This window comes from Thunnus albacares, chromosome 11 (assembly GCF_914725855.1).
Source record: "Thunnus albacares chromosome 11, fThuAlb1.1, whole genome shotgun sequence".
NCBI lineage: Eukaryota > Metazoa > Chordata > Actinopteri > Scombriformes > Scombridae > Thunnus > Thunnus albacares.
The window spans coordinates 11,053,796-11,081,155 of NC_058116.1; the positions used below are offsets into that span (position 1 = coordinate 11,053,796).

Sequence of the window (27,360 nt, forward strand, 5' to 3'; positions counted from 1 at the left end):
AGACAGACTTAAAAAATTATGAGCCCATCCTTTAAGGTGCACAGTGAATTGGAGATTTGAACATCTATATATCGATTACAACTTGGCAAACTCCATCTGCCGAGGAATATCATGTCATACAATGGAAAGCTCCAAAACAGCTTCTTAAAATGAGATTGACAGTGTTTGAAATCACTCCCTCGTTCACTCATGCGCTACTTTCTATACAAAGATACTCACTAGTGTATAGTGAGCACTAAAGTTAGATTTTGGACACTTAGTGTTGCACAAGCATCAATTTTGCAACTGCAAAACGCAGAGCATTGCATTTTTGGATTCTCAAAATGCATAGTGTAAGCTACGTTCGGTGGACGCTACTTTTTTGTTCCACTGTGGAAATTTTGAGGGGTAGCCTAATATTTAGAACATAAATTTCCCACTCAGAATTCAGACGTGAAATGGCAGACATTAAATAAGGTGCACTTTGTCAAATGTATTATATCATGATAAAACTGAGCTGACTTCTGAATTTGTTTCAGGAAAAATATAATAACGTTTCTGTGTGTCTATCATGTGCAATGTACAAACCTGATGGATATTTGAAGGCAACACAGTACAAAGAGAATGAGGAGTTGGGGGGTCTGTATGGGGCCCACAGGTCAAGTTTGCCCCCAGGCCCTGCTAACAGATTAATCTGGCTCTGCTGAGGAGAAGAGGGAGAGAACAACTGTGGCTGTCATATTTTACAACAAACAAGTGAACTACACCATAAATTAAATGCTTCATGGACTAGATTCAGTGTAACTTCTCATACAGTAAATCTAATCTGAACTCTGCGATCCATTACTTTGGCCTCTTAATCACGTGACATTATTTTTCTCCTCACTTCCGCAAACAAGCGTCAGAGCAGCTCAGTGTGATAGCTTCATCAACCCGTCACCGACCCGTGTGCCCCGGTGTGAAACCGTCAGATAGACCCGTTAACTACAGCAGACACACATCTAAACTACAGCAGACACACACCTTTTTAACAGGTGGGTTTAATGGAAATACTGACAGTATTCTTCTGTGGCTTTGGAGGCTGTTTGAAAGCTGTTTTCTCCCGGGCTAAATTGCTAACTGTAGCCAGTTAAATAAACAAAGTTAGCTCAGATTAGAGCGACTTTCCACACGGATCAGTCTAGTACCAGCTCCGCTCACTGTGTTGTGTCAGCTGGACAGTTTGCTGAATAATGCATTTGTAACAATAGGCAACATTAGCCAGCCAGCTAACTGGTATTATATGTTGTTGTTGGTTTAGAAATGTAGTTTCAACACATTAACCCCATAAAGTCCAATTCCTCAGAAATCCTTAAGCCTTCTGGGTTCATAAGCTGTTTTCACCAGCAGCAACAGTTTCAGTGAACCAGAGGCAGTGGAAGTAATTGAGTGCATTTACTTATGTACAATTTTAAGGTACTTTATTTGAGTATTTCCATTTGATGCTACTTAATACTTCCACTCCACTACACCTCAGAGGGAAATATTGAACTTTCTACTCCACTACATTTATTTGACAGCTTTAGTTACTTTTCAGATGAAGATTTGACACAATGGATAATATAATAAGCTTTTAAAATACAGCACATTGTTAAAGATGAAACCAGTGGTTTCCAACCTTTTTAGCTTGCAAAAAGCTCTATGAGTTGTTAACAGCTCCACCAAATAGTGATTTTTCTCTCTAAACTTCTCACTTGTCATTTCAGTAAATGTTCAGATGATCCAATATTTCACCAAAAATCAAAGATTAGAGAAAAAGTCCAAAAACTGAAAACTTTGATTTGTGTATCAGAACTTTGTTTTTTCTTCTTTCCTCTCCCATTAAACATCTCACGACCCCTCAGATTTACCTAGTGACCCTTTGGAGGGGCCTGATCCCTAGGTTGGGAACCACTGGACTAAACTAGCTAGCTATAAAATAGTTCAGTAGTAGCATGTAGGGTAGACCAATACTGATATTTCAAAGTAAAAACAAATAATAAAATGTTGACATCTACTGCCCCTCTCAGCCAGTATTTGTTTATTTAAATGTACACTTATAACCAGAGTGCATCATTATTGATTAATCTGACACTGATTATTGTCTCAATCAATTGTTTTGTCTAAAAAATGGCAGTAAATAGTGACAAATCCCTGTTGTATTATCCCACAGCCCAAAGTAACATTTTCAAATTGCTTGTTTTGTCCGACCAAAGTTCAAACCATTCTGTTAACCATTGTTATATCAGTGAATGTTTGACATTCGTATTGGAGAAATGACTGAAATGTTTATTCAGCTATCAAAATAATGGCAACAGTTTGTGAGATGTTCTCTGGTGTAACAGAGTAGTAACAGAGCTCTTGCAGCAGTTACACAAGTTACTCTCATGGGATACTAGAGTGTAGTTGCACCCTTCCCTTACTACAGACTAGGGCTGGGTATACTTTTTGATACCTTCATTTGGGGAATATAAACACGTCTTTCACAAAACCTTTTTTTTCTCAATGTTGTCTAAACATAATTAGCTGAACAGGGACTTTAAACTGGTAAAATCTTAGATTTAAATAATGAATTATCTGATTAGAGAATAAACATAAGAATAAGTAAAGATGCTGATGCTTGCTTTCAGTATTTGACAGTAAGTATACTCAGTATACTCATCCAGTTCTGCTACAACTCTGGAACTGCTGGGCTTCCTGACACTTCACACATATGCCAGTTTATGTTTGTGAATGATCAATTCCTTCACTTACACACATCGCTATGATGAATGTTTTACAGTCAGTCATGTATCACAGAATTTGGCTCTGTTGTTACTATAGCCAACATGTCATGAGTTACAAACAAGTGTTCTTGACAAACTATGTAAAAATTACAACTCACTTTTTCAGCATTATGGAAATAACATCTACATCTATTTCAATTTGGATTTGGTCTTAAGAATAATCCTAAATTTTGTCTAAAAATATCAATTTCCTGGTGACTCTTAATTGGGTTAGGAAATGTCTTGAACACTCGTAAATATGCATAGTACTTGCTTGAACTTGTGAGAAAAAAAGCACAAAAACATGATTTTTAGAATTTTGACACACCTAAGACCATAATTTTACTTTGAGCAGGCTTATACATACCGGCCCTGATCCCTTGGCTCCAATGTTGCACCACATGACCCAACTTCTCTCTAATCTCTTTAGCAAGGTCATGCATGGGTTTAACATTTTTCTTACTATACTGAACATCATTGTATGGTTGTAAAGCCTGTTTATGCCAAAATATTTAAACATTTAACAGTTTTAAAAAGTCAGAATGCTTTGACTTTGCTATAACATGTTTTTTTCCCCCCAAGGTTATTACCTGTGTCATTATGCCAGTGACTGAAGGTAGGCTGACAAATGTTTAATGCTCCCTGACTTGTGTGTAAATGTCCATGTGTGTATATTTTCTCAGGTTTTGCAGCACTGGCAACCTTGCTCGCCCAGACTCTCCCCCTGCCCCTGTCCCCTGCCCTGCCTTTGGTTTGAGGGTCACCCTCAAACCCCCTCACCCCTCCACCCTCGCTGCAGACTCACAGCGAGCGCATCATGGTGGATGTAACCAAATGGCCCCTCTTCAGCCTGATGGGGCCGCAGGAGCTCGCCTCTATCCGGAGAGCGTGTGTGTTTGGAACGTCTGCTAATGAGGCCATTTACATCACCAGTGATGATGAGGTGAGAGGTCAGAGGGAGAACGGGGTTGTGATTCAGAGAAAGTCATGTTGCCCTTGTTAGTGAACATAGTGAAGCAGTTAAAGAGCCAGATTTTTCCCTCAAAACAGACTAAAAGGAGAGTGAACACTGGACTTTCGTTTGTCAGATACCCAGAAATACAAATCTACATGAATGCTAATTTTGCTCTGTGACTGCTTGATGTGTTAATAGGCTTCTGATTGCTAATAGTTTGTCAAAACAATTTTACAAAGAAGTTACAAGGTAAAAATATGTCAGTGTGTTTCAGCTTGTTCTGCTGCCCCCAAGTGGCCAAAAACTGATTTATACAGCTTTAAGGAAGCTCCAACAAAACAGATTTGAATGTTGACTCCCAAAAAGAATTTATTTCAGATTCTTTGTTGGGCTGGGAAAATCTTGGATCTTTGACTTGAAATTCTTTATTTGGAACATGGTCAGTAGCTGTGTGGGCTGAAACATCCGTCCATGTTTGAGTAGGTAGAAAATAAACTCTTGGCCAGTGCTCCTGTCCTTTGTCACCTCTCTGTATCAATGCTGTTTTTTGGACTGAGTTGTGTGTGGGTGAAGGAAGGGAGGGTAAGAGGGAGGGTCGGTGGCATGAGAGCTGCACCTGCAGCTCTTATCAGCGCTGCCCACTGGTGTTGAAGTTTGTGTGCCTGGAATGTGACCGATCACCTACTCGGCAGCCTGGAGCTGCTGTCTCTGCTTAGCCCTGCTTATCACTGATCCACATTACATGTCCCTCATCTCTCCACACACAGGTGTATGTGTTTGGGTTAAACTGCAGTAACTGCCTGGGAACCGGTGACAGCCAGAGCACCATCGTACCCAAGAAGCTGGACTTCCTGAGCGGGAGAAAAGTGGTCAGCCTGAGCTACGGCAGTGGACCCCACATCCTGCTGGCCACTGAGGGTAGCTGCAGAAAAACATGTGATCCTCCTTTTCGCAGTCGGATTAAAAAGTGCTGCAGAGTGACTCATCTTTTTGCCTTTTCAGACGGAGAGCTTTTTGCCTGGGGACATAACGGCTATAGCCAACTGGGAAATGGAACAACCAACCAAGGAGTAGCTCCGGTGCTTGTGTCTGCCAACCTGCTCAATAAGAAGGTCACAGAGGTGGCCTGCGGCTCTCACCACTCAATGGCTCTGACTGACACAGGAGAAGTGAGTGTCTGGGGTAAAAAAAAAAAAAAAGTAACTTTTAGAGCAGAGTTATAACATGCAGCAGTATGGAAGCCTGTGTGAAACCTTTCTAATCGAACAGGTGACTCAGCTTTGGTTGAAGGCAGTGCTTACTCATACAGACCATTACAGGGCATTAAATCCAATCACAGCAGTAGTTTATCCCCCTGAGCTGAAAACTGGAAAAACTGAGCTCAACAATAAGGAATCTGTTGTGCTTCAAAGTTTTTCAACCACACTCCGCTTCTAGTGAGCTGTACAATGAGGTTACTTGTGGTACCCTGCTGGTTCCCAGACAACAACATTCAGTTCTCAGTGTGTTTGAAATGCACAAAAAGGGGAATCTTGAGTAATATAACTGAGATGTGTTGATTGTTAAGATCCCGTGTATTATGATGTGACACTCTTCTGATCTTCAGTAATGATAGAACATAAAACATCTTTAATACATTCATTAGTAGCACTAAAAACATTGCACTTCCCTCTCATCATGAAGCACACAAAGGAATGCTTGTAGCAGTCTAGCTTTTACTCCAGGTTGCTATTTTTGATTTATTTATTTTACTAGAAGGTATCAGCTTGAATTTGGAGCAGAGCTTGAAAAGAACAGTCTGAGAGATTGTTGCCTTTTTTTTGTTACGTTTAGAAAAATCTGAGAATCATAAAATTCCCTGTTTTAAAAGAACTGATACATCATTTGAATGTTTCCGCTCACTTCTTACCTTTATCTCCCTGTCTGCCAGGTGTACGCCTGGGGCTACAACAACTGTGGTCAGGTGGGCTCCGGCTCCACGGCAAACCAGCCCACACCCCGCCGAGTGTCCAGCTGCCTGCAGAACAAGGTGGCCGTCAGCATCATCTGTGGTCAGACCTCGTCTCTGGCAGTGGTGGACAACGGAGAGGTGATTGGCTTATTCTACCTGGAGCTGTAAACACAGTGTTATCCATCTCCGACCGCCTCAACAGTTATATTCTCCTCATGTTTCTGCAGGTGTACGGTTGGGGTTATAATGGGAACGGACAACTTGGACTTGGGAATAACGGGAACCAGCTCACTCCCTGTCGACTCATGGCTCTGCAGGGTTTATGTGTACAACAGGTGAGTAGTTACAAAACTAAAATCCTGACATGTACAGTATACACCGACTCATCACTTCTTATTTAGAATCTCTCATCTTTCATTTGTGAGTCTGCTATGAAGGATGAAGATGGCATTTAATTGTTGAGACACTTCTTCATAATTCTTGCAACTCCTATAACACATTTCTCAGATTTCAAATTGATTGATACATATGTGGATATTCTGTACAAACTCCAGCATTCACGTACTTAAATGTGTTGCCATAAAATGCCTTCGTGGAAAGAGAGACAAAAAGAGTCTGCTCTTGAACATTTTAAGAAAAACTTCATACAATGTCAAAGCACCTGCAGTGGCTGTCATATTGATGTTTAATGATTCATCCTTTGCACAATAAATGTTGCTGAATTAATTTAGCCTTATCTTAAACATGTAGTGGGGTAAATACATTTACCTACTACATGTTACATGTCACACTACATTCACCCCTAATGTACACACATGTAGTTTTATAAATACTAATTTTAGTTAGTGATGAGGCAGTTTGTTTCAGCGCAGATCTTTTTTTTTTCTTTAATTAATCAAAGTTTTAATTTAATTTTGATAATTTACCTTTGAGTTTACTTTCAGTTCATTATATCTGTGCAATGTGAACCCAACTGTGTGTAGTTCAGCTCTGTAAATTTCTTTCTTTGTTGTAAACCTTGACATGAAATAATTCAATTTTTCATTTTTCAAGACTTGGGCAAATTTCCAATGAAATTACTCAAATATGTAATAAATAAACTGCCCAATGTGATGTTCTTTACATAGATGGTGTTCAGTATACAGAGATGCTGTATCCCAGTAATTTATCCATGATAAATTACATAAAATAATCAAAACTGTCATCAGTCATTTTCTGTAGAAAATTTTATTCATTAATTGTCTTTTTTTCATGCTGAAGTTAGAATAATATTGGAAACTAAAAGGACCAAAGTTAATAATTTTTTATGTAAAAGTAAACATGCGGGTTTGCAAGGTGAACTAAATATACAGTGTAATTTTTATTCAGAGTCAAATGGACCTTTTGAAAATACTTAGTTTAAATTGTAGATCTTAAGCTCATGTCTAATGTTTTTTTAAACACTTCAGATTGTCTCTGGTTATGCCCACTCCCTGGCACTAACAGACGAAGGGTTGCTCTACGCTTGGGGCGCCAACACATACGGACAACTGGGCACCGGCACCAAGAGCAACCAGCTGAGCCCAGTTCAGATAATGACTGAGAAAGAAAGGTGAGAGAAACCATCACATGCACAACACAACATGCAGTCAATCGTCTCCTCACCGTCCCACGCTGCACGCTGACTGACTTCTCCTCTCTTGCTTCTTTGACAGAATTGTAGAGATCGCTGCCTGTCACTCCACACATACGTCAGCTGCTAAGACCCAGAGTGGTCAGGTGTACATGTGGGGCCAGTGCAGGGGCCAGTCTATAGTACTGCCTCACCTTACACACTTTACCTGCACTGACGATGTCTTTGCATGCTTCGCCACCCCGTCAGTGATGTGGAGGCTTCTTTCCATGGGTAAGATAAGGGGCTCCTCTGCGTCGTGATGATGTCATAATTCAGTGACTGCACCAGTGGTTTCACATGTTTAACCCCTCGACTACAAATCATGTTTATGTCACTGATGACCACTTTTCAACACATAACTTAAGTTATTAGATCACAGTAAGTTTTTAAATTCCAGGAAACGACAGTTCATGCAGATATTCTATGAAAGTCAACATGCAGGGACTTAAAACATTAATCCTTTACGCGGTTGCAAACATTAATTATTTTGAGAGAGTCTGTGTGTGAGTTTTTCCCTGAACGCACCACCAAAGAAGAGTTTTTTTTTAAAGCCGTCTGTGTTCATAACTCTTATCTAAAGAAATTAAATCAAAATTATGAAAACCAGTTGTTACCAAGAGGGCATGAAATAAGTCTAAAACCTTCATGGGTCTGTTATTTCCTAATACATTTCCTGAAAAGAAGTATGTAAATTGGTACTAGTTATGGGACAAGAATAACAAAGTTCTTCTCGATTCTGAGCTCATTATTTTCATTAGTTATTTGAGTTTAAAAGCAGTTGTTGATTTCCAGGGGAAATTACTCCATTTAAAACCAAGTAAATGTTTATTCACCATTTTTAAAAATTAATTTGAAGTTTTATTCTCTATATATGTTGGTTATGCTAGATTAGCATTTTAATGGAACTAATTAATTGGCGGTGTACCATTCCAACATTTTCTATTCTTTATCTATAATTAGTGCTGCATTTCATACATCTTTCCTCAACAATTTATTCAGAATTTTCACTCCTAAAATAAAGCCTGACCAAAAAAAAAAACAACAACAAAAAACTACAAGAAAACTGAGCTGCGGGTGTGTTTTGTCTCTCCAGACCATGACGACTTCTTGACTGTGGCTCAGTCTCTGAAGAAAGAGTTTGACAACCCAGAGACAGCTGACCTCAAGTTCTGCGTTGATGGCAAATATATCTATGTCCACAAAGCAGTTCTCAAAATCAGGTCAGGGGGTTTCATCTTACTGCTGTCAGCAGCAGTTTAATTTATGATACCATAAAAAAAGAAATGATTAACGTTTTTTCTAACAGCTTTATCTATTATAAAACAAACTGTTGTGCAGGTGTGAACACTTCAGATCCATGTTCCAGTCCCACTGGAATGAAGATATGAAGGAGGTGATCGAGATAGATCAGTTCTCCTACTCGGTGTACCGCTCCTTCCTAGAGTTCCTCTACACAGACAACGTGGAGTTGCCTCCTGAGGATGCTATTGGTTAGAACCACACATGTGTCACAGCCTGATCTTTTGTCTGTTTGTTGTTCCTGCTTACAGTGTTTTTGTCTGTGCCTGTTTTCTCTCAGGTCTGCTGGACCTGGCCACATCATACTGTGAGAACAGGCTGAAACGTCTGTGTCAGCACATTATAAAGAGGGGAATCACCGTTGAAAATGCCTTCACTCTGCTGTCTGCAGCTGTGCGCTATGATGCAGAGGTCAGTCTTCACTACCGGTCTACCAAATATCATCTGATTGTACTGTATGTATATAATGTAGAATGCTGTATTAACCATTGAAATATTGAAATACATAGCTAAAACAGCCATTCCAGGGTAAAATTAGGACAAAAAATGTCACAACATCTTTGTTTTCCTTTTGCCTTTTTGTAATAAAACCATAAAGTAGGTAACACAAACAATGACCATAAAAAGCCTGCAACTGGTCATTTAAACATGGCAATGAGGACAGTAAATGCAGTAAATGCTGAGAGATGCTACAAGTTATCATCCCACAACGTTTTCCCATTCAAGTCCACAAAATCCTCCTTTTAGACTCCAGTTGAAAAGGGTCCCATATTTTGTATAGTTGAAATGGTTTATCCTCCAAGAAAATACTTGAAGTACAACTGAAATTAAAATGCCTCTATAAATCACTTGTCCTGTGTTCTCTTTTGAGAAAAAAATGGAAACCAAAAAGGAGAAATTAATATATTAAATTCTTTGATTTCATGATGTTGCCACCTAGTTTAACATTAGTTAAAGGAAATACCATTCCATCATCCGCTTATGTAGCTGGAGTCATTATTTCAATACATCAGATCAAATTTTGAATAAAGTGGTAATGGCGTGTTCTATCATAGGAAGAGCAGATGGTCACACTGAGTCCGATAGCATCCCGCTACACAACACAGGAGCCACAGACTCTGAACAACAACCCACTAACGTCATTTAGCAGCTAGCAACACACTGTCTGCCCACGACTTGTAGCTATGGCAGTTTGTTTACTTTGTCAAACAAACATACCTCTGACATACCAAAAGACAAAAAGGAGCATTTCTGATATTTCCCCAGATCTTTTCTCTTTGTTTTCATCACACAAAACAATTAATAATACATTTAAAAACATGTGATATAAATGTGATAAATGGGGATGAATTTGAGAGTAGTTTGATCCACTGTGTTAAAACAAAAACAGACATCCACTCTAAACTCAACCTTGGAAGAATTTAGAGACAGAATCTCCAGGATACGGGCAAATTTGACCAGAGCGGGAGTTAGTATTTTGTTGTATTTCCTATGTTAAAGAACATCTGACCAAAATAAAGAACCGTTTGCGTACTTGTACTCTCTCTTCCCTTTATCATTTAGGACCTGGAAGAGTTCTGCTTCAAGTTCTGCGTGAATCACCTGACCGAGGTGACCCAGACCGCTGCTTTCTGGCAGATCGACGGCGACCTGCTCAAAGATTTCATATGTCGAGCCAGCCGCTGCGGAGCCTTCAAAAACTGACCTCAGCCCGTGGTGATCATGGGAACGGATGCAGAGGATGCTGTGGGACTCCAAGTGGGAGTGACTTCTTCAACTACGTCATCACCCCCCACTCGGCTCCCGGCAGCTTCGTTGACGGATGGTTAAACAGGTGGAAAACTTTAGATTATCACCGTCGCACATCAAATCGTTCATTCATCTCATTCCAGACTAGCAACAGTGTGTCCATCATGTGAGCTGTACATACTGAACTTACAAGGCTCAGGTGACAGGTAATAGCATCATTCAACTGTCCAGCTACAGTTGTCGTTCGCCACAGTGCCTGACTGCCTGTTAACTTACATACATTGTGGAAAACAAGAGCAGGAACGGGAATAAGTTGTTGTTTCTTTTTGAATTTGAAAGCCAGTCGCCTGATATCACTTTACTTTTTCTATTATTCTGTTTAATTGACCAAGTTACATCAGTGTTGCACTTATTTGACATATTTTGAATTTTTTTTCCTCTTTATTAGAAGACTGAATCTTAAGTCTGGATGTGCCATCTGGATTCATTGTATTCAGGTATGAAGCTCTTTGCACTTGTAGATGTCAGGACAGGATGAGTCATTTACAGACGAGACGCTGTCAAGAGTACAGACTTCTGGCTCGATTGAGTCTGTATAAGCTAAATGCCACTCAGGGATTGATTATCAGTCCTCGTGGCTTCCACACCTGCGATCACGGTGAGATCTTCCGTCTTGGTTGTAAGATGTGATAAAGATGGGAGCTCAGGTTACACGTGAGATTCAGTCTTAAAACTGTTACAGGTGTGAAAATGATCATTTGTGGTCTACAGTTTTGGAGTCCGTAGGTTGGATAGCGTTATTTTGTGCAGATACAGCTCCGTAACATTTAAAAAAAAAAAAAAAAAAAGCTTATTTAGTGTTTTTATTTTCTACCGCACAAAACAATTCAGTCAGTTTAAACTAGCAGTTAAACTTGCCTAAATGCTATTTATGGAGCCAGTACAAATCACTTTAAGGCATTTGGCCGTACGTCGTGTGGGCCTGCACTTGAGATTTTTACGGACACTTTGTCATCCGCATGACACATTTATTGTCTGTTGAAAAGAATATTTTACAGTATTAACATTTATAAAGTTAAGTGACATCTGCACTACTGCTGTGATGATTTTCAAGAATATATTTGCTCATTTCTATGCAAGACCTTTTTTCTCGGAAGAACAATTTTAAACTAATTCAGAATCATTAATCGTGTCTGTTAATTGATACAGAGTATTATGAAGTGCCATTTTCTGACCTCTTGCAAGCAAATGAATAAAAAGACTCTGATCTGCTTGTTTTCTTTACACACAAATGTTTTTTTCTGTATCCATTAAAATATTGCAGTAAACCAACATGAACATGAGGATTTGCGTGTATCATGGTAATATTATAAAGGTACAAGTACAAGCACATGGAGTTTCAAAGGTGATTTAGACAAGGAAAAGATTGAATGCACCTCTACGGTCTGTCTTTTTTGTACATCTAGTAAACCACAAAATAACACAATGCAGCTTTAATATACACATTTCAATATATAGAGTTCACCGGCAAAATTTGTCACCAGCTTAAGTAATACTAACTCGTATTTTTATCTGGCATCAAAGCAGGTTTAGCACACCTGGAAAATAAATCCCCTTACGACTTTCAGTCAGGAAGTGAAGTCCTGCTTCTCTCTTGGTCAGCATGTAGTGGAGTCTGTGCAAGTCTCAAACATCATAACAGGGAAAACTTCTCACACCTTTTAAGTTAAAGTCTTCATATAGACGCTTTCACCAGTGGAAATTTTAGCAGTTTGGTCCCTGATAAACAGATTTATGTCTTTGACAGTGATTTGGATGCTTCAGTGATTCAGTGCTTGAGTTTAAATCATTCGACTGTTCTTTTACTAACTGGAGAAGACGTTTTGTTTAGATGGCTTTTGTATCTTTGATAATACAGATGTTATTCCATATCGGTTTGGGAAATCTTTCATCAGCAGTTTTTTGCTGGGATAGTTTTTCAGCACTCAGAACAATCAGATCATGACATGCATCTCTTAAACTCATCGCAGTGTGATCTGTTATGTGCTAATAAAGCATAATAGGTCATATTTAGTCAATAACTAGTATTAGCAGTTCAAAGTCATTGTGTATTAGGAACATACATGTGTTATTTGGATGAAAGAAATAACAAGAAACATACACCAGCATATTTCAGCTTTATATAAACATTTATCAACTTTCGACAGTTAAATGTAGTGAACATGAGGACTACAATGAATGTCTTTGATCAATAATGTACACAAAAGACTTTTGGACTCGTTGGACGTAAACTTTTCATGCAAATATTCACATGTAAACTGCAGCCTTATGTAATCTCTTCTGTCCTTCGTTTATTAGTTTGAATTTCAGGCTTGATTCAACAAGGACACTGTTAATGAGATGAAATCCAGAAATAGTGCAGCGTACCCATCTGGCCAATCACATAACAATTTATGTGGCAAAAGGCTGCAGAGTTACTGTAAATACTATACTGTACTACATTCACAAATACACAGATTTATATAAAAACACAGTTGAAGCACACATACCTCGTTCTTTGGGTTTTCTACAATAAGGCTACAGTAGCATATCTTCAGATTTAAGTACTCATGGTAACATAACGTCTGACCTTCACATGGTGAAAAGGAACAATATAATATAAAAAATATTGGGGAAAAAAAATTATTTTAACGATTCAACAATTCTGGCAAACTTGGTTCAGCTTGTAATGTTAGATATGGAACATTTTCAAGACCAATATTCTTCTATTCCTCATTTTAATTATAGGTTTTGAAACTAAACTTTTAAGTTTTCATCAAATGAAAACTTATTCCACAGTATAGCATACTCTATATTAAGGCATAATCAATAAAAACAATAACAAACATATAAATATGTATAAAATGTTTTTTAAAAAGTCACTATGAGTCATTTTGAGAACCAGATATCAGTTGACTGGATGTTCCTCCAGCAGCTGCTGATGGACTCATCTCAGTGCTGAGACAACCTTCTTCATAGCTGCCGCCTCCTTCTGCAGCTGCATTTGTCTCTTTTCCAACTCTGTAAAAACAACGAGTTGTCAGTTTGAAATTTTATATAGATAGTGCAATGCTCATAAAGCTGATACAACAAAATTACAACATCTTAAAACAAGGTAAGTATGTCAAAAGTTATGGAGCAGTTATTTCTCTAACAACTCTGTTTCATGAAATCTTACACTTTGCTGCTTGACTCTTTCCAAAAAGCACAACATTCATAATATTACTGATATTATTGCAGGGAAACACTTTTAATCAAGAATTTTATTAAGTGCAAGTGTGGGAAAAAAAAGAAATAAAGCTTCATCTGCTGTGGAAGATAAAACAGTGTTGGAACTGCATTGTTCCCTGCAAAAGGAGGACAACATATGAGGAAATAGTTAAATAGTCAAATGCTGTCAGCCCAACAAAGTTCAGCAATTAGATTAAAATGGCATCCAATGTGTGAGATTTTTGGTCAAAAAACCTTTGTACTCTCGTGACTAGATTATATTCAAGATTGTGCAATTTATTGTATTTCAACGTAATTTATAGGAATTTGCTTTGGACAAACAAACTCAAGAATTTACATAGAAAACAAGCAGTAACATCATAAAGTAACCGAAGTCAAACAATCAAATCTTCATGCATAAAAAGGGTAAATTATCGCTGTAAAAAAAGAACATTAATAGACCTACTTACTAAGTATTTCATACTATATACTGTATGACGAGTATTTAATTGGCTGCTGCAGTCACAGCTCACTAGACTGAACCTGCAGTTAACTATTAACCATCTGGAACAATACAGAGCACATTCAGACAGGAGGGCGGAGAAATAGAAAAAGGTAAAAAATAACAGACAATAGTCTGTCACATTTCTGGCCTTCTGTCTCATATTGTGGTGGCACTGACCAGCTGCTGTAAAGTGACCTTATGTGCACCTTTAAATTATCTTTATCACTAAAGTTTTTTCATTGTCTGAACTCTTACTGAAGATGAAGATGATGTCTCACTGTTTCAACAAGGCTTTACTCTCTCTCCCTGTGTGTTTCTCAGATACAACAGTGCTCTTTTCCCATTATATATTATATATTGCATCACCTAAAACACCCATTTTTCAGCTGTACTGCTTTTCTTCCATTTTATCTGCACAAAACCAAAGTGTTCTTTAATAGGTAATTAAGAGTTCACTTCACCTTTTTGCTGTTTGGCCACAAGCTCTGTCAGTTTCCCAGAAGCTGCCATCACTTTTAGGGCAAGCTCATAATCTGTGGAGAGAAGATTATTTAGGACATCAATAAACGTGAGACAGAGATGCTTTCACAGTAATTTGTGAGGTATATTTGTCCTCCCTCACCCTCCTGGCTGGCCTGGTCTGACTGAATTCTGCCAGAGATGTCTTTCATCTCATCAATAAAATCCGTAAAGATGGCCTCCGTGCATCCTGCCATATTGCAACTTCTCCAGAAGCAGGTGGAGTCGATGCTGGTCGCTGGGTCTGAGGGAGCGACCGTAGGAGAGGAAGTGGAGGGCAGAGGGGACACACAGATGGTTTCAGGGGGAGCTGGAGAAATGGCCGAGCTGGTGCGCAGAGAGGAGCAGGAAACGATGCAGGGTTTGCAGTGGTCAGGAGAGAGAGGGGGCCCAGATGAGCTTTGCGGTGGAACAGAGGGCGCAGCGGTGTGTTGAGCAGGACTGTCGATGTATTCAGGACTGCTGCCAGGATTCTGCTCAGGACTGGACCCTGAGAAAAGAGACAGCTCCATGTGTTACCACAGCTAACATGAGTGACGTTATTCCTGTTGAAGCTTCCTGCTACAACAAGACCTTCCTCATACAGACACCATAACCTTCCCCTGAGTAGACCCATATATTATTGATTTCAGAGGCTCACCCATATAGACTAGTGGCAAAACAAGTAGCCTCTTTAATGAGCACAAACAAAACATGTCTGCGAGTAAGAGGAATAAGGCCCTCTGGCTCCAACACAACCAGCTGTTGAAGTCAAGCACTGTGTGTCTGCCACCAGCCAAATGCTGGTAAAACATGAAAGTGGATGGTAGATTTCAGACACAAAATAATGATTTACTACTGACTGGCTGGTGAATTTGAAGAATTATCTGTTACAGGCTGATAGATGTTCACATTTTAAAAAGTTAATTTCCCATCCTGCACTGTGTGTCTCCTCTTCTTTACTAATCTTTTCTTAGTTTAGAAGCATATGTTTGTTTCAGGATAAAAAGCAAGAATACGCTCATGTTTTTGCTGGTTAACAGGCTATAATTTGCACTGATGCTCGCATTTTATATATTATTTATATCCATAGTATTACTGCTATAAATAATCAATGCTATTACTGTTATATTGTTTCTAGCTTATACAAGCCCTGTATATATAAAATATAATGAGCGAGACTCAGTATCTATACTTTCTTAAAATATTTGTTTTATAAATTGTATTTGGATCAACTTTTCCAATTTTTTCACACACTTTTTGAAAAGTTTATCAATAAACTGCATCTGAAGCTGTTCTGTTAATTTATAAAAGGACACTTTACCTTCATCTCCACTCCTCAGCACCTCTACCGTGTTTGTCAGAGTCACACTGGGACGTGGAGGTGATACTGTATGATTTGAGAATGAGGAATTCAATGTTGAATACGACTCTATGCAGATCTCTACAGGAAGCAGTAGACTCTCTGACTCAGCATCCTGAGAGGAAGCAAACACATTTCATGTCAGTTCTGCTTAGCGGTGATAATAATGTGAAATACATTCTGACCACATGTGAGTCAAATATGAAAACAGGCAGACTAATTCAAATTTAAGAAGTGTGAGTAAACATGAATATCAGAGAGAGAGATTAAATCTACACCAACTGCTCAGCTGTTCTGAACAGTTGTAGTAAAGATGGTTTATTATGGCTGTTAAGGATCAACAGACATGTTTGACAAGAATCCAATTAAAATATTATAACTCACTGAATGTATGACTGTTTCATCTTCATCTTTATTTCCGTCTCCATTCTCATCCATCGGCTGATTTCCTAAAGGAGCCAGCAAGAGTTAATAAACCATTTGTAGATCATGTTATTTCTGCATATGTGTGCTGGATCTGCTGTGACACCTACCTGAGATGGACCCAGTGGGACTCCCATTCTCAGCGTCTTTACTGTGAGTGGAGAACATCATTAAAAATGTATCCTCAACTGTCATTTTAAAACAATTTCAAATGCATTTAAGTTCAACAGTCCTGTAATAAAGACAACCTTTATTAAACGTTTTTATTTTTATTAAACGTATTTTCAATTGTTTTGACGCGTATGTCAGAGAGGTAAAGATTAATCTCTATGGCCATTTTTTCCAAAAAGTCCAAAAGATATTCAACTTACTATGATATAAAGCAAAGAAAAACAGCAAATCCTCACATTTAAAAAGGCTTGCATAAAATTAGCATTTTTTATTTTAGCTTTATTAAACGACTTCAGTGACAAATCCCTTATCAAATTTTTTTGAGATTAGTTTTCTGTTGATGGATCAATCAATTAATCCACAAATTGTTTCAGCTCTTGTACCTTTAAACAGATGTGAAAAAATATGAGCATTATCTCTCAATATAATGCAGTACAATTAAAACAAAACACACCACAGTCAACACAAACACAACTTAATAATTAGGATTTTAACAGGTATTTCTTTTTTTTTTTTTTTTTTTTTTTTTTTTTTTAAATGGTAGCACAGTGACTGAAATAATTATTACACACATTATTACACATAAGTAACTTAGAAATAAACTTATTGCACACTTATTTTTAGTTAATCAAAAATGATTGATCGTACCTGATTAACTGAGGCACAGTTGACAGAAACATGGTGAAAAATGAAGGAAACAGAGGAAAAAATGAGATTACTGGACATCTTTAGCTTCAAATGACAATGTTACTCTGAAATAATCAAAGATTTGACTTACTTGGTGCTCTGGAAGAGAGTTGGCACTTTCGTCTAAATCTGACTCTAAGGGGGCGAACATTGCCATTTCTGTATTAGGTTCATTCTCAACTGTAGAAGAAGAGGCATCACATAAATCAGCGTGTTGTGTCATCCTGCCTTCAACTAACATGTTAACTGATTTATACAAGAGTGCTAAATCCACACAGGTTACATTCTCCTGTGTTCTGCAAGTAGGTTAACCTGAGTTAGAGTCATCTGATATTTTCCTTTTCCAGGTTTCAGGTTTCCGTCTAGACAGCATCTCTTCCTCTCTGTGACAAAGAACAGAGATCAAAACATCAGTAACCTTTTTACCTTACATTTTAAGAAATAGAAAATAAAAATATCTGTACACTAAATATGAAGCTACTGCCAGTTAGCTGAGCTTAGCAAGGAGAGTGGAAACAGGGGGGAACAGCTAGCCTGGATCTGTCCAATGCTAACAAAATTAACCAACCTGCACCTTTAAAGCTCAATGGTTAACATGTTATATCTCATAAAATAATAATAATAAATTCAGCAAATATAACCCCATAAAACCACAACATTTGTACATACAAATGAGATATAAGGTGTTAATTAGTGAGCTTTGGAGGCACAATAGACAGACTTTCATATATATTGTGTACAGATGAGCTTATTTCCAAAAATGTCAAAGTATTCCTTTAAAATGCAATTATGTTGAAAATAGTCAAGGTATAAGATGCCAAAAGTGCAATATATTAAATTCTGTTGCATGAATTCTTAATAAAAATAATCATTGAAGCTGTAATAATGGATATAAGCAGGAGATAATACAAATTTTACACTTAGATGTCAATAAATGAAAGGAAAAAACACTCAAACACTTACATGTCATTGAAACTCAAACGTCTCTGTTTCAAAAGCAAAAGCAGAACAATTAAAATCACTGAATCATTGTGAAAAGATATAATTAAAAATACTTGATTTCAAAGTGACTAAGCGTAATAAGTGTACCTTTAATCCATGGGTCATGCTGCTGGCTGAGTTTGAGTCACTGCTCCAAAAAGACGGTCCGGCCACAGGAGAATCATCTGTCAATAAGAAACACATCGAATCTGTGATACTGGGAGGGAAAACCTTTAAAACAGAACACATGAGACACGTGCGCTGCGAGCAGGACTTACCATGGCCGTTGCTCTTGTGTGATAGAGGACCATGTTTGTCACAATATAACCTAAAAGCACATAAACCTGGTGGTTACTCAATCAGATAGTGATGTTCAGGGTTATTTACGAAATGTGAATATACTCACATAATAACGCTGTTAGACAAGCTGTCCAAGCTGATATTTCCTTCTGTCTTCTCACAGGCCAGGCAATATACCTCATAAGAATAAAACATGGATATCATTACTTCTTAAACTGGGTTTGGGGCCAGAGTAAAACTTCTCTGTGTTTTGGGAGGTTATTAAGTTATTTTAACATTTGCTGTAATGTTTCTCACTAGGCTACAGATTCAAATTAAATTTATTTATCATATACAGTACTGTGTAAAGGTTTTAGGCACTAAAGTTAGGAAGCTTGCAAAAATAATGCCATGAATAGCTTTTTTTTTATCAATCAACTTCATACAAAGATAACATCTTTGTTTCCTTTCAAAGGCTAACGAGAGAATATAATATTCTACAAACACATTATTTTTAGATATCTGCAGGTCCGCAGCTTTATTTAGAAGCACTTTCCCTGCTTCCCATTTCCTCCACCTGATAGCTGGATAGAGGAGTACATTCATTTAGATCCACAAGACAGGAACCTTGTGAGAGAAAAAATGTTCATTTGTGAAGGAGAGACGTTCAATGTTCAATTTATGGGACTGTTCAACTTATTAACTTTGTCTGTTCATAAGAATGTGCTCATCAAAGCCTCAATGTGATGATTTCATCTACAGGGCCTGACTCCAAGGCCTCCAAGGTCTCGTACAAGAGATGTTTTAGTTTCACGGCGCCAGGCTGGGAGATAAGGTGGTAACCTTGGATGGGTAACAACAGCTGCCCTATTATTTTCTAATCAGAGTTCATTCTGATACCAAGTGTCCTTGTTTCTCCCCTCCCTGGTAGCTCCCCTGACCTGAGCAACTCTATAAGAAGTGACTGTTTTCCTGTTTGTGCTAAGTTTTTGTACTTGTTGAAATTATTCAAACAAGTACAAGATTTTCCTTATCAGGCCTTATATCCAGATTGTTTGTATGATTCAAATGGTAACTTCACCTGCCCTTGATCGTCTAAAGGAGTTATGGGACGAAGACTTCGCAAATGAAATCTCAGACTCTACTTGGAAGTTAGCGATAAAGAGGATCCACTCAACTTCTATTTGTATTCAACATGGACCGCTGCAGTTCAAAGTGTTACACAGGCGTCACCTGTCCAAAAGTAGGCTTGCCAGGATGTACCCCGGCTTGGATCTAACATGCTCTAGCTGTAAACAGACCCCAGCCACCCTCTTTCAAATGTTCTGGTCATTTTTTAAACATTTTCTTATATCTGTAATAGTGACATTGGCTCAGAGTGTGGAGTCTGTTTCTGGATTACTTTGACCCGAAATACCTCTCTCCTCTTAACACTGCCTGGTAGAGACTCGGGGATTTAAGTGTCAGTGGTTTGATTTTGACTGGGGTTTGACATGTCCTCTGTATTACAAATATAATAAATGTGCATTGTGGATATATAGTATTTAAGATTTGGCTGATGTAGATACAACAAAGCTCATTGACAGAGGTTGTCAGAAAACATGAATGTTCTCAACACATTTCCTGCAAACTATTTTGAGGTCCTTAATGTTTGTGTTTCATTTATTGTTTGTGCTTTATGCCTTGGTTTTCGTTATGTCTTGTGTATCTGGGTTGTTTTTTTTGTAATTGGAAAAATTCAATGAACAGATTTGAATAGTCACTTCATACAAAGTTCAGTAAACAGAAGAAACCTTGACCATCATGGAGTCCGTCTGTAGTCCCAGACGGACTCCATGATGTTGAGATCCAGGCTCTGTGGGGGTCGTACCATCTGTTGCAGGACTCCTTGTTCTTCTTGTGGTTGAAGATAGTTCTTTATGACTCTGGCTGTATCTAAAGCACATCTAAAGTGCCTAAAACTTCTGAACAGTACTGTAGTTCCAGAAATAAATGTATATATATATATATATTTTTTTAAAGCATCTGTATTGTAAGATATGCAGTTATCAGTAGATAGTTCCATCAATCAAACCTTAGATGATGAAGTTTTACTGGATTTTTTGGATTTTCTGTGATTCGTAGGGGAAGAGTCATGTTCACTTGTGGAACCGTTGATTCCTGGTCATTGAAAAGGGAAAGATTTCAACACTTAATATGTTATACATTGAAAAAACTGATATGGGAATACAGGAGGAGCGGCAAATATTTAGATGTGTCCACTTACTTTGCATTTCTTCATAGTGTGTGGAGCAGTACAGCCTGAAGCAAGAAAACACATGAAGGTAGTTTTACAATCAAACCAAAAGAATTCATTAAAGTGATTTTTCTTCCAACAGATAAACATACTGCAGTACAGGATGTTTTAGAATACACAACACCATCATTATTACTACAGAGAAAGGCAAACAGATGTTGGACTAACGTATAATTCCCCTCATCGTCATCCTCAACAATGTGAGCTCCCTCTTGAACAGCACACGGGTAGTGGTAGGACTTCTTGCAGCGTTTGATTTCACATCCGGCAGTAGCGCCCTTTTTCTTACATCTATAACAAGCCTGGTGCAAACAAATAAGTAACAGACACACTAAAATAGTTTCCAGAATACAACTGATGGATTAGGTCTATTCAAATTGTAAAATAAATCGTAAATGATCTTTACCAGTTTGTTTCCTCGTCTCACTTCCTTCATCACATCCTCCACGGAAAAACCAAACAGATCATCAAACTCTGGTGAATTCTGGCAATAAATACCAGAGGAAAATAACTGTGGAACAGAAACAACAGGAGTGAGGACAAAACGCATTGGACAATAGCACTGTAATTCAAAGACACCGAGGAATAAATGTCAGCTGTGAATGAAGGTGTCATTGTTACACATGAGAATTAAGAGCTAAAGGGAGTATCACTTTAATTTAGTGTGACATAGAAATCTAGTGGTTATATAAACAGAAACTTTGTCCTCAAGCAAGTCAACCAAGGTATGGTATAATATTATGGTATAATGTCTTCCAGATGTGAAATCTCAAGCTGCAGTAATAAACCTAGATCAATGAATCAGCCAGGCCAATATATTGGTTGATACTACAGATATATCAGTATCGGTTTACGTCTTGGCTGATAAGAAACAAGAACCTGCGGTACAGAAACACCAGAGATATCTGAGGTGAGTCAGTGTCTACATTAGGGCAGCAACCACTGATTATTTTCATTATTTATTAATCTGAATTTGACTCTGTTTACACTTGGTTTTAAAATGCATCTTGGGCGATCGGATCAAAAGTGTACAGTACTACATACAAGTGTAAACAACCACCAATGCCCTGTTTACACCCGGTATTCACATGCGTCTCCAGTGATCTGATCACAAGTGGACAGCTTTAAGTACATCTTTTTACACCTGGTATTAACATGCGTCCTGAGTGACCACTTGTGATCGGATCTCACTTCCCTGCTATATATGCAAATAAACACGGACATCATTTCTGTTTTCAAAGACCAAATCCGTTCATTATTAACCAGCAGGAGGACCGGACTCACCTTGTTTGATACCAGGATAAATATTCAGGACATATATATAAATATTCTACGTCGGAATAGAGAGAGATAGAGAGTGTTACGCAGCGATCTCCCTGCAGCTGCATCTCTCCATTCAGAGACACTGTGCGCATTTACACACAAGACACAGCAGCATAACTTCATTCATTATTTAAATCTCCGACACACCGACTGTTACACTCACAGTCCAGGTTCATACGGTTTGGAGTAAAGCAACTGTCCTCCTGATAAATCCTGAGCTCCATTATGCTGAGCAGCGCAGCAAAACTCACTCTGGTCTGAGTGATCGGATCTCAATCTGTCCTCAATGCGTCTTGGGTGCGTTTACACCTGTATTTAGAGCTGTCCACTTGTGATCAGATCACCCGAGACGCATGTTAATACCAGGTGTAAACAGGGCCCGAGACACATTGGGATCTGATCACTCAAAACACTTGCTGAGGTGGTCTGGGATGCATTTGACCACATATCTTTTGTAGTGTAAATGCTAATGTGTCCTGATGCTTCCCCAACAAAGACGTAACAGGAAAATACTTCATCAATGCAGGACGTGGTGGTTGTTTTGGTGACAGCACATCAACGCCAAATGACTTTGTCCTGCCAGTCTCAACAGCTGGAATAGTCCCAACATGTGTATTAGTTCTTGAAACATTTTTGTTTTCTTAGCTAGCCTGTACAAAACAAATCTGGCGCTTGACTGGCGACAGACGTATTAACTGTGCGCAGGGCTCTTTGACCTTCTAGTGGAAGTGATGTGGGCAGTAATGAAATTTGAACATAAGTGGTCAGCTGGACACCTTAGAGATGCATGATAGACACAGGTGTGAACGGCAAATAGTGAAATATGTGCACTGCAAGTTACCAGGGTTACATCTACAGACCAGCTACCCCAAACAAAGATACTCAGTTTACTATCATAGTAGATTAATAAAAAACAGAACATATTCACATTTGAGAAGCTTGAACAAGAGAATTTTAGCCCTTTCTTTTGCTTAAAATTTTAAAATGTACTTTGAAAAAAAATTGTAATTACATTTTTTTTACTTAAATTTTTGGGGAGGTAATTTTTATTTTTCAACCACAACATGTCCCAAAGCATCTTTATCAGGAATGGTATGTTTTTTTTCTGAAATATGTTTTAAACTCTTAAATATCGGCCTCAAACATATATCGCTCAGCTCTATGTAGTAACGTTATTTGTCTGTTAAACATTAGACTTCAGCATGTGTGGAGAGCCCCCAGGCGTGTCAAAGCCGTGGGTGTTATGGGTGTTGTGACACCCACACTTTCACGGAAACATAATTCCACCCCCCCCGCCCCCCCACACTTTTTCCTGAGGTAGTCATTGATTAAACAAAACTGAGTTTTGCATACATGAAAAACCTATTGGTCAAGTTAGATTAATTGAACAGCCATCCAGCCAATAACAGCCATTTGACCAACCCACCAGGCCAGGGAAGAGTAAACAGTTGAAGTATAATAAAGTTACATATGTGCTTCTGTTACTCACTGCTGGCTGTGATAACAGATCAGAGGTATGAAACAGCTATTTAACTAGTTAGTAATGTAGAATTTTCTTATGTAACTTTGTCTTGTTATGTGATGTGTCAGCTCAGCTGATATTACTGTGGTCTAGCTTTAATACAAAATACAAACTATAGCTCATTCTAACTTATATTAAATGCAAAACACACATTACTCCCTAACATAAGGCAGGCGCGTTGTTTTAGTTTGTATTGTGTATTAAAGCTAGACCACAGTAATATTACTATTTATCATTGATCTTCAAAAGGGTTAAGATGGTTGTAGCTGTCGCCTGTGAGAGCTAGTTGCTCACTCTCTGAACTCACTAGCCTCAAATCACCTGCTTATGTGATATTCTCCTGTTAGCTTTGAGGTGGACTTTGGATGAAGAGGGATGGGTCGTTCCCTGTGGCTGTTAGAGATGAACTGACGCCTGCTGATACAAAACCTCCTTCAACTTTAGGTATTTAATTTCCCAATGAAAGACAATTAAAGGTCCCCTTTGGATTCCTATTAAAAGAGACACTTCTTTTTTTTTAATTGAAGACAGTTTATGTTGTACTAGTAAAGAGTCAGAAAGGACTCTTTACTTTTTAAGGGCAACATAATACATTTCCAGGTTGAACCTGTAATTGTTAATGTTATTAAGCCAATTATTTGAAGATACTGATTTGTTACCAGGGTTCAATTTGTTTTGCATCTGTAACCATCCATTTCATTTTAATGGAAGTGTAAGTTTCCTTTAATTTCATGTCTTCATGTCATTCAAGGTGTGTAAGGAAGTAGGATAAAAATACTCTTATCAGCCCAACTCCTGGTACAAGCTCTCGCAATGTCATGCATCGACTACTGCAACTCCTTACTGGCAGGCCTCCCTACATGTACACTTAAACCTCTGTAGATGATCCAGAATGCTGCAGCGCGTCTGGTCCTCAATCAGCCCAAAACAGCATGTCACCCCGCTGTTGATATCCCTCCACTGCCTCCCAGTTGCTGCCCGCATCAAATTCAAACCCTGACACTTGCTTACAAAATAGCAACTAAATCGGCTCCTGCCTACCTGTACTCCCTCATTCCGGTCTACACTCCCTCCCACCCACTACGCTCTGCTAATGAAAGGCACCTGGTACCACCACCACAACAGGGCCCTAAGTCACCAGCTAGACTCTTCTCCTCTGTAGTTCCCTGGTGGTGGAACGAGTTACCAAACTGTTCAATCTGCAGAGTCCCTCTCAATCTTTAAGAAAAGACTAAAGACCAAGCTCTTTCTCTGCACTTGATGAACTGTAGGGAGAGAAAAAACAAAAAACAAACAAAAAAACCCCAACAAAACATGCTTCTATGCACTCTAATCATTGCCTTGTTGCACTGCCTGTTGGCATCTACGTCCTATCGGGCCAAACTTAAGCTTTATGGCACTTACTCGTGTTGTCTCCTGACTAGATCCCTGCTTGTGTTCTATCAGTCTCATATGTATGTCGCTTTGGATAAAAGCGTCTCCTAAATGAAAGGGTTAGTAATAGTAATGTAAATGTTAATGTAAATCTGAAGTATAATACGGATAGCTATGCTCCAGTGCAGCAATTCATACAAATAACTGGATGTAAGTAGTAAACTGCTGTGAGACCCTAAATAAATTCTGCTGAGTTGTTACACTCATATGGTCTCAGTAATTATTTTATGGTAAGCTGAAGCAGTGGTTACAACTGCAGTATTTGAAAAAAATGTTTAAATGCATGGCATTAATTTTGATTTGGCATGTTGAGACTGGAACAGGGCTCGAGAGCGGGGGGGTCGTCCCTCCTCTAGAACCCCCCCACTTTTAAAATCGCTGCTCCACCCCTGAGAGCCCCGCACGTTGTAATTAGACCACACAGTTTCTATCAGTCTCCATTGTTTGAAAGAAGGATTTCTAACGTTAAATGTAAAAAAGTATATTTGAATATTAAATATTTACCAAGCAGTTCTGATGAGCCGTGATCTGATCTTTAGTCGATAACGCTCCTGTTATCCTCGTCTCTTCGGACCTTTGACAGAGTATGCAGGACACTTTGCGATCGTTGCCCATTTCTACCATCTACCGGCAGATAAACAAATTGAACGGATGTGTTGTTGTTGTTGTTGTTGTTGTTGTTGTTTATGGTCCAGCGGGGTTACAGTCAATTTGAATGTGTCCAATTTACGTAAGGGACGTCAAACCATCATGCTGATACAATCATTTCCTCCTCTCGCCGTTTTGTCGTTTCATTGCTTGGCGGTTGCCAGATTCTCGCGTCCGAAGTCTCACGAGATTTGGATGAGATTAGATTTCTAATCTCGTGAGAACAAAGACGAGCCAAAATGAACGAAGTAGCTATATTTTAAAATACTGTACTCAAATTTACATGTAAATTTAATTGAATGCTATGATTTTATGCTAGTTAATACTTCTACTACTAGCCTACATTAATTTAACAGTTTGTAGTACTATTTAAAGGTACTTTACTTGAGTGTTTCCATTTCATGCAACTTTATATTTTTACTCCACTACATGTAAGAGCACAGTAATGTACTCTACTACTTTAACTGACAGCAACAGTTACTCTCTCGTTAATCTAGTATTTTGCATACAAATTGTTGTATGAGGTTATAAAATATAATGCAATGTTTAACAATAAACCTGTATTTCCCAAACTTTTTGGCTTGTATCCCCTCACAAAAAATAGTGTCTCCTTGGACCCCTTGTCATGTTTCATATCTATGAGTTAGCAGCTCCATCAACTAATGATTTCAACTTGCTCAAATAGTTTAATTAGTATAGCCTAACTGTTCAATACCCAACAAAATGAATCCCTCCAATATAATGTTGTATCATTTTTCTATTTTTTAATCACAGGGCTGTAGGCAACATTAGGTTTTCCTGTCACAAGAGGCTTAATGTGGAGAGCTGTATTCTCTGCTGTAGTCAACATCGTTTTGGTCATTTGCTTTTAAATAAATGTCCAAAATTCACTTTTATTTGTTCAGCAGTGGATACTGACAATATGCCTCAGTTCAAACTGCCTATAAATGCCAGTGCAATATTAGGCTAATTTTTTAATGCCAACGTATTTGTTGTACAGATTTTGTATACGTTAAAAATGGTGGATTTTAACAAGACTGGCAACCCAGTTGGACAGTTTCACTTTCGTTTCTGCTCCTAGACCTTGAGCCCACCAGGCTTTGTCTGCATATGTGTGTATCTGCCCACACAAACCACTCCAGATGTTTCAGAAATTATTTACTCAAGCCAAAGAGAAAATGATCAGTTTTCATCTACAAAAAGACCTAAATAGACAAGTGATAAGAGTATCTTGTCAAGCAATCATTCAGTATCAAGCCTGCATCTTCTCTCTCTCTCTCTCTCTCTCTCTCTCTCTCTCTCTCTCTCTCACACACACACACACACACACACAAGACAAAGGAAAAGACACTGACTGACTTATCACAAGTCTTTTATGTAAAAAAAAAAAAAAAATAGACAAGTCACAAAGTAGTGACATCACCATACTTAATGTACAATATAGCATCTCCAATAACAAACATTTCATGACGGATATTAATGAACAATATCTACATTCAGAGCATGATCCCTCCACAGGGAATAAGTTAGCGCTATACAGTGATCTCTGATTATTCACATTGAGAAACATTTTTTAATTGTAGTGTACATGAAAACCCACAAAGAGCAGAC

At 38.4% G+C, this 27,360-nt stretch overlaps 2 protein-coding genes across 4 annotated transcripts; one reads left to right on the forward strand and one right to left on the reverse strand.

The window, feature by feature from the left end:
- Positions 1-880: 880 nt before the first annotated feature.
- On the forward strand, positions 881-11,246 carry LOC122992106 (RCC1 and BTB domain-containing protein 1-like). Its single transcript, XM_044365708.1, has 12 exons — positions 881-1,013; positions 3,446-3,705; positions 4,485-4,635; positions 4,720-4,886; positions 5,648-5,806; positions 5,896-6,003; positions 7,117-7,259; positions 7,363-7,553; positions 8,416-8,542; positions 8,661-8,812; positions 8,902-9,032; positions 10,185-11,246. Exons 2-12 carry the CDS (start codon positions 3,580-3,582, stop codon positions 10,323-10,325), a joined length of 1,596 nt encoding a protein of 531 aa, XP_044221643.1. The 5' UTR covers positions 881-1,013; positions 3,446-3,579; the 3' UTR covers positions 10,326-11,246.
- Positions 11,247-12,528: 1,282 nt separating this feature from the next.
- On the reverse strand, positions 12,529-25,915 carry phf11 (PHD finger protein 11). 3 transcript variants are annotated; one of them, XM_044365705.1, is made up of 18 exons: positions 25,606-25,915; positions 21,229-21,333; positions 20,991-21,124; positions 20,793-20,827; positions 20,601-20,686; positions 18,654-18,724; positions 18,526-18,575; positions 18,356-18,432; positions 18,230-18,252; positions 17,579-17,649; positions 17,358-17,446; positions 17,228-17,235; positions 16,519-16,559; positions 16,370-16,434; positions 15,947-16,100; positions 14,747-15,133; positions 14,586-14,657; positions 12,529-13,430 (listed from the first exon to the last, which is right to left on the reverse strand). In XM_044365705.1, exons 1-18 carry the CDS (start codon positions 25,723-25,725, stop codon positions 13,357-13,359), a joined length of 1,662 nt encoding a protein of 553 aa, XP_044221640.1. In that variant the 5' UTR covers positions 25,726-25,915; the 3' UTR covers positions 12,529-13,356. The 3 variants fall into 3 exon arrangements, with proteins under 3 accessions (XP_044221640.1, XP_044221642.1, XP_044221641.1); XM_044365707.1 differs by lacking the exon at positions 18,654-18,724 and having other exon boundaries at positions 18,526-18,538; XM_044365706.1 differs by lacking the exon at positions 17,228-17,235 and having other exon boundaries at positions 16,519-16,563; positions 17,354-17,446.
- Between the last annotated feature and the right edge of the window lie 1,445 nt (positions 25,916-27,360).